This window comes from Nipponia nippon, unplaced genomic scaffold (genome assembly GCF_047370975.1).
Source record: "Nipponia nippon isolate SJK-2023a ecotype South Korea unplaced genomic scaffold, ASM4737097v1 scaffold_9, whole genome shotgun sequence".
In the NCBI taxonomy this organism is placed as follows: Eukaryota; Metazoa; Chordata; class Aves; order Pelecaniformes; family Threskiornithidae; genus Nipponia; species Nipponia nippon.
Genome location: NW_028262413.1, coordinates 35,085,853 through 35,091,852, shown reverse-complemented (window position 1 = coordinate 35,091,852; position 6,000 = coordinate 35,085,853). Strand labels below are relative to the sequence as shown.

The 6,000-nt window shown below is 36.9% G+C and overlaps 1 protein-coding gene across 9 annotated transcripts in view; it reads right to left on the bottom strand.

The window, feature by feature from the left end:
• Positions 1 to 292: 292 nt before the first annotated feature.
• Positions 293 to 6,000, bottom strand: part of WDR72 (WD repeat domain 72) — a 125,940-nt gene continuing 120,232 nt past the window's right edge. For all 9 annotated transcript variants that reach the window (XM_087743351.1, XM_087743349.1, XM_087743348.1 and 6 more), the window contains one exon: positions 293 to 1,880. In XM_087743351.1, coding sequence (XP_087599477.1) covers positions 1,825 to 1,880 — 56 coding nt within the window. In that variant the 3' untranslated portion in view covers positions 293 to 1,824. The remainder of the gene's footprint in view (positions 1,881 to 6,000) is intronic.

The following is a 6,000-nucleotide window of genomic DNA, read 5'->3' as shown; positions in this document are numbered from 1 at the left end:
ACTGTTGACAAGGATGTGTGGCAAAGGAGATAGCAAGGTCCATCCTTTATTTTCCTTTTGTTTTACTGTCTGCAAGGTTCCTGTAGTGTTACCAAGTTCCTGTAGTTATATTTGCAATTTTATTTTTACCTTCTTGATGGTTGCAACTCTGATTTAACCATAAAAGTCAAGAAGAGGATATATGTCAGCTGAAGACACATTCTGCTCTCAGTTGTGTTGTACAAGTATAAATAAGGCAATGAAAATATTCCAGACATCCAGCACAATAAGTGAAAGAATGAAGCCACAACACTCAGAATCCAGATTGTTTAGTCACCATTATTCAAATACAAGCTTATACAAACAAAAGATACATTTTACACAGGAAAATGCCTTCTAAGAATATGGGAAGTTGTTTCTGAGAAATACCAAATGTGTAAAAACCAGTGACTTTTCTGTTCAAAGATGTCATTTTTCTGCATGGTATTTACAATTACAGAAAAATAACATTAAATACGTTTATCTTCTCTAGATTGCAGCCTATTTTAATGACATATTCTTTAGTTGAATAGAAGCTGAAATACTACTTCTCAGAAGGCCCTTCCACTCAATGTTTCTGAGGACCTCGCTGCACTTAGAGATATAACTCATGGGATATTTAAAAGCTGAAGAAAGAAGGTTTCATGTCTGTTTCATGCTTAACCAAATTCAAGCCATAGTATGGCAACAGGAACCTGGTTTTGTCACTCCTGCAGCCATGACATTTCCCCACAAGTAAGAAAGAGATTCATTGCCAGAGAATCTTTCCACACTGAAGAAATCTTCACTCTCCCAGTTAAGGCAGCTTATGGCCAACATGACAATTGGGAAGGATAACATCAGACCGTGATTCCCACCATAAGACACAGACTCAAAAAAGCACATCCTCAAGTCCCTTTGGCTTCATTAGCACTCTGCCCATTGGTAATACAGAAAGTGAGCTTACTGCTCTGAGTGGCCATTCTTTGTCAAACCAGCATAAATCTCCCAGAACGTCAGGTGATAAATGAGTCTAATAAGCTGCAAATATTCTCCAAACATAATGATATATTTTTTAAAAGACAAAAATGTATTGCTGTTTTTCCCAATAAGCATGAACAGAAATTCAATTAAGTATATCATTTCAGAAGACGACTCCAATGGGCTTCTCCAACTTCATATTAGTACTACATTTCTCCAGCTGATGGTGATGGCGGTATTTATAGAAAAGGAAAATTTACATCCTAGACATGACCAGATTTATAATCAATTTCCCATGCTGTCCTGTGCGCACAACATTCTTTGTATTTTAGTTGTTTCTAAATATCGCATGTTTAATTCAAAATGTGCATTTTCCTTTAAATGCAAACAAATTTTCTAATTATTTCAAATGCATTTAGTTTTGCTCAGTGTTAAAATGTTATTGGTAATAAAAGTCAGAAGCAAGGAGAGAGAAAAATTTAAATTTGATGTACATAAAAGAATATTAAAATTGATGCAAATGTTTTATGGTTAATCAAAGTTGTAAGATTCGGGATCACTACATAAACTAGTGAAAAACACCTAAAAATAAAGAGTTGATATTTTCTATGTTAGGACTATCTAAATTTAATGGAATAAATGTAAATCTATTAGTGATGAAAGTGTGAACTGAAGTCAATAAATCAGCAAAAAGAAGCTGATCTCATGGAAGGTATTTCTTCTGCAAATGAATTATTAAAGGTATACAATAACAAATACAACAGGCCATTTCCTGTCCACGCCACACACGTCTCATTTCTTGGCTGTTCTTGTGCCTCTCTGAATTCTTTCGGCTAAGCAGGGTTTTTAACACACCTTACAGGAGCAAACCTTAGATATCCAGGGATGTGGCTTCATGTCATCTGAAAAAGAAATGTATTCATCTGGCTTAGTGATTTTACAGTTTGAGGTAATAGGCAAGATTTTGGTTTTTTAAAAATAAGTTATTTTACAATCTTTTTATAGATTAATAAGCTCTCTAATTTTTGTAATGGAATGAAAACTTTTAGCACCAACATCCTAGTGATAAAAAATATCACAAATCTACCTCCAGAAGACTGTTGACATTATAATTGCTGTACTACAAGAAGCAACATGGAACCCAAAACAGCTCAAGAGAATGTATGGTGTTCCTCAAAACTTTTCTCCTGAACAGCCTTCTCCTTCTTCTTCTTTTTTTGTTTTAAAGAAAAACATTCCAGCAGATGAGCAGAAAGATAATTTCTGTTTTAAATTAATAATTGTTTATGTTTCCTCTGCAAATATAATTTTTAAATTGGATATATTTCCTGTCAGCAGAACTAATCCTACAATAGCTGTAAACAGAAGTAAGAGAAAGTTATACTAATAAGGCATTATATTTTAATTCTGTCATGGCTTATTAGAATTCCACAGAAAAGGACTCTCAATCATCAGGTTTTAGCTTCATGATTTCTTCTTATTTGATCTATGGCAATATTTACAACCTGAATTTTAAAAATTACTTGTAAGAGAAACACTGCTTAAACAGATAAAAAACCTTTCATGAGTACATGAACATCGAGAAAGAAGCACACACTCTTCTGTCCCAGGCCAATGGATATCTTGTATATTTGTCGTATCATCTATTATCTATCATCTTTCTGTCTGTCATACACACAGAGAAATACACATTTCCTTGATGTCCACTATGTAGTCTTCTGGTTTTACAGTTTGATTTAATATTTAAAAAAAAACAAACCCAAACCTATAAGTCATGACACTAGTAACCCAGAATGCTGATAGGATGTGACACTACAGCTACTGCAGTGAAATTCTTACGGATTCATCTGTGCCTACATTGGAAATTCTAGAAAATCTTTCTGGAATAGTTCCTAGGCACTAACATTTTATACACAGTCGCTGAGCAGTATGGGCTATCCGTGCCCGTGATCCGTGGGCTGCCCCTAGATTGCGTCCTCTTCCTGCTTCCTGCATCACCATCATCAACCTCCAGCACTCCATTCCTGAATCAGTCCTCATTTACTGCTACCTACTTTTCATGATGATGCAAATACAGAAAAAAGAAAATCATGCTTTTCTAGGGTGCTTCATACTTGGAAATGTACTGAATATTTACTTTTACATTCTGCCTGTGTACTGATCAACAGCCATAGAAGTGACACAGTGCTGATTTAAACAATATACTCTCCGGTGGATGGAACTTGGAGCTGGTAAGTGAATATTCAATAGAGTAATTATAACTTGCCTGATAACAAGATAGTCACAATTTTAGTGCTGTATTTTTAAGCTCACTGTGGCTAATAAGAATCTGTTGTTCTTGATACATGTCCCCATTCGCGTTTCTATTTGCTGCAGTTCTGTCTCTCACAGACTGTATTCCAGGGACAGTCAGGGATCTTTCCCATCTCTGTGCCAAGGTCTATCTAGAACAAGCAACTAAGCAAGATTGTGAAAACTGCTTGGATTTTCGCTATTATGTTTTATACACCCAGAATTACATTCTGTCCTGAAAAGTCAAAAGATGAAGAGGGAAAAATTTAATATGGACAATGTTTTTGGAATGAAGGGATGGGAGAGATCATGAGCTGCAGAAGGGACCAGTTGGCTCAGGCAAAGACTGTCTGGCTACTGAAGGCCATAAGCATGTAGGGTTCTTACGATTTACATGATTTTCATCCAGAAGATAAAAAACACACTGATTTCCGTCTACAGCTTCCAGCTCAATCTTCCATTAGGGAGGCTCAATTTCCCTCTATTACCAAGTGAAGTAATGGTCTATTGCCTAGTCTACTGCAATACCTCTGCTGGGAGAAATAAGAGGCGAGGGGCATCTGTGCCTACATTGTTTCTCATGACTTCAGCCCCAATCTGTTCCTTTTTCTCATAAAAGCTATACTTGCAGAACCCTCCTTAGTGGCATTGCACCACATAGGAAAGCTAAGACACCTGAAGTTGTGTCAAGTCCTGCTACATTCCTCTTAGATTTTGACTGACAAAATTCAGAGCATTTTCAAAACCCTTAAAACCCAACTCAAGCAACTCCCTTTGGACAAGATGATGTGCCCTCTGGAGGTGTGAATTTTCCACCATTGTTTGTACAAGAAAACTTGGGTGAATAGCTCAGACCTAGAAGTCTAACTTATACCTCCATGTTCACTCAGTTTCAGCCTTTTTCTCAGTTTCTCTAAACATGGAAAATTTGTCTGATAAAATGGAAAACACTGCTGGGAATGTTTATTTATATTAAAGAAGCACTCTAAGGGATAGTGAATTCTTTACGGGAGGCTGATATGATTAAAAGTAAAGTTCTACAAAAAGCTGTTGTGATTCTTATCTGATTATTATGTTCAAGGCCAGAGCAGAGACAAGTTTGAAAAGCCAAGGCTTTGCATGTCAAACAGAAGTAGTCCTCAGCATGTGGGGAAAATGGCAGTGATAAACCTACTATTAGGCATCTGGGAGAGAAGCCCAGCATCTCCTCTGTGTGTGGGCTAAAATAGACATGAGCCACTATCACAGATAATGGCAGCTTGTAGGCACATGAAGGGAGCAACTAAAATCCATTTCACTTAGACAAGAAACTGCAGTCTGATATTTACCTGTGTCCATCACATGTGAAAAGTGTTTGCTGTGAATTATCCAAGAGAAAAGTGCAGGTTGAGGGGTTTCATTACCTATCTGAGAGTAGTTCAGATCACACACTGAACACAAGAAATCACAGGTAAATCTCAGATTGGTGTCTTGGGTAGTCAAATGGATTCCTGCTATTCATCTGAGCACATGCCTTTTTCTACAATTGCTGGAGGCCCACATCCAGAGCAGTGAGAACATGTGCAGACACATAGAAAATGTGAAAGCAAAATAAGCAGAGTACGCTTTATGTGATTTTAGAAAATTAAGATCACTTTGAAAACAACTCTCAGTCTAACGTCAAGGTTAGAGACTGCACCTTCCACCATTAGAAAACACAATGCACAGATATGTCTGTTAATGGCTGCTCTACTGCCTTCCTGATTCTGGTAGAAGTTGTGGTAAAGAACCCTTTCTAGGAATAGCTAGAATTCCTTGCAGGTATATTGTCATATTTTCACCTTTTCCTCATCAGAAGATATAATAAAATCAATAGATTTCTTAACATCACTTTTGCACATATGACAACGTATTGTAAATGAAGCACAAAAGACTCTGCAAAACACATATATAGACTTTTTAATTAAAACTTATAAGTGAAGTTTGTAAGTTTGCCCAGACTTTGAATATGTGTGAGAGAGATTCTAAAGTCACAGGTTTCACCAAACCAAATGCTGATCTCCCAGGCACTCTCAAATTCCAAGATAGGATTCAAAGTTAAGGCACCTGAGAAATACTAGAGAAAATGATAGCTGACTGAATGTCCTATTATCGTTTCAATGTTTGCTACTAAAAATAAGTGGTAAGTTTTAAGTAAATGTATTGTGTTACCAAATCTTTCCTTTCAAACAAGCACTTCTGTCAGAAGTGTCTTAATTTCTTATCACAGAATTTCATCCGCACAAGGAGCAATAAATAATTCATGTTCCTAGCTCTTTGTTGTGTGTCCCTGAACTGCACAGAGCTGGAAGGCTGACAGCTGTGTCAGGACAAGCACCAAAGATCTGACATGACAAGTGACTAACAAGTTTCTTTCAGTCTATAGTGAAAGAAGACAATGGCATAAAGTGCAAAAACGAAACCCTGAAACAAAATAAAACTGTTTCTTTCTCTTTACCTAAGTGTTTGCTATGAGCTTATTTCCGACCCATAACCTCTGGTCATTTTATAGTACTGCCCAACCCCCTTTACTCCTCACATTCGCCTGGCCATTTACGCCTGTCCACGGATCAATATGAGCAATTCTTGGAGAAATACGATGTCTCCATGACAACCAAGCCACAAATTCTCAGTGGAAAGCAGTGAGACCAGTAGTGAAATCTCCTGAGGTTTTCAGACCTATAAGACAAGATGTCTTAAAATGCAGAAATG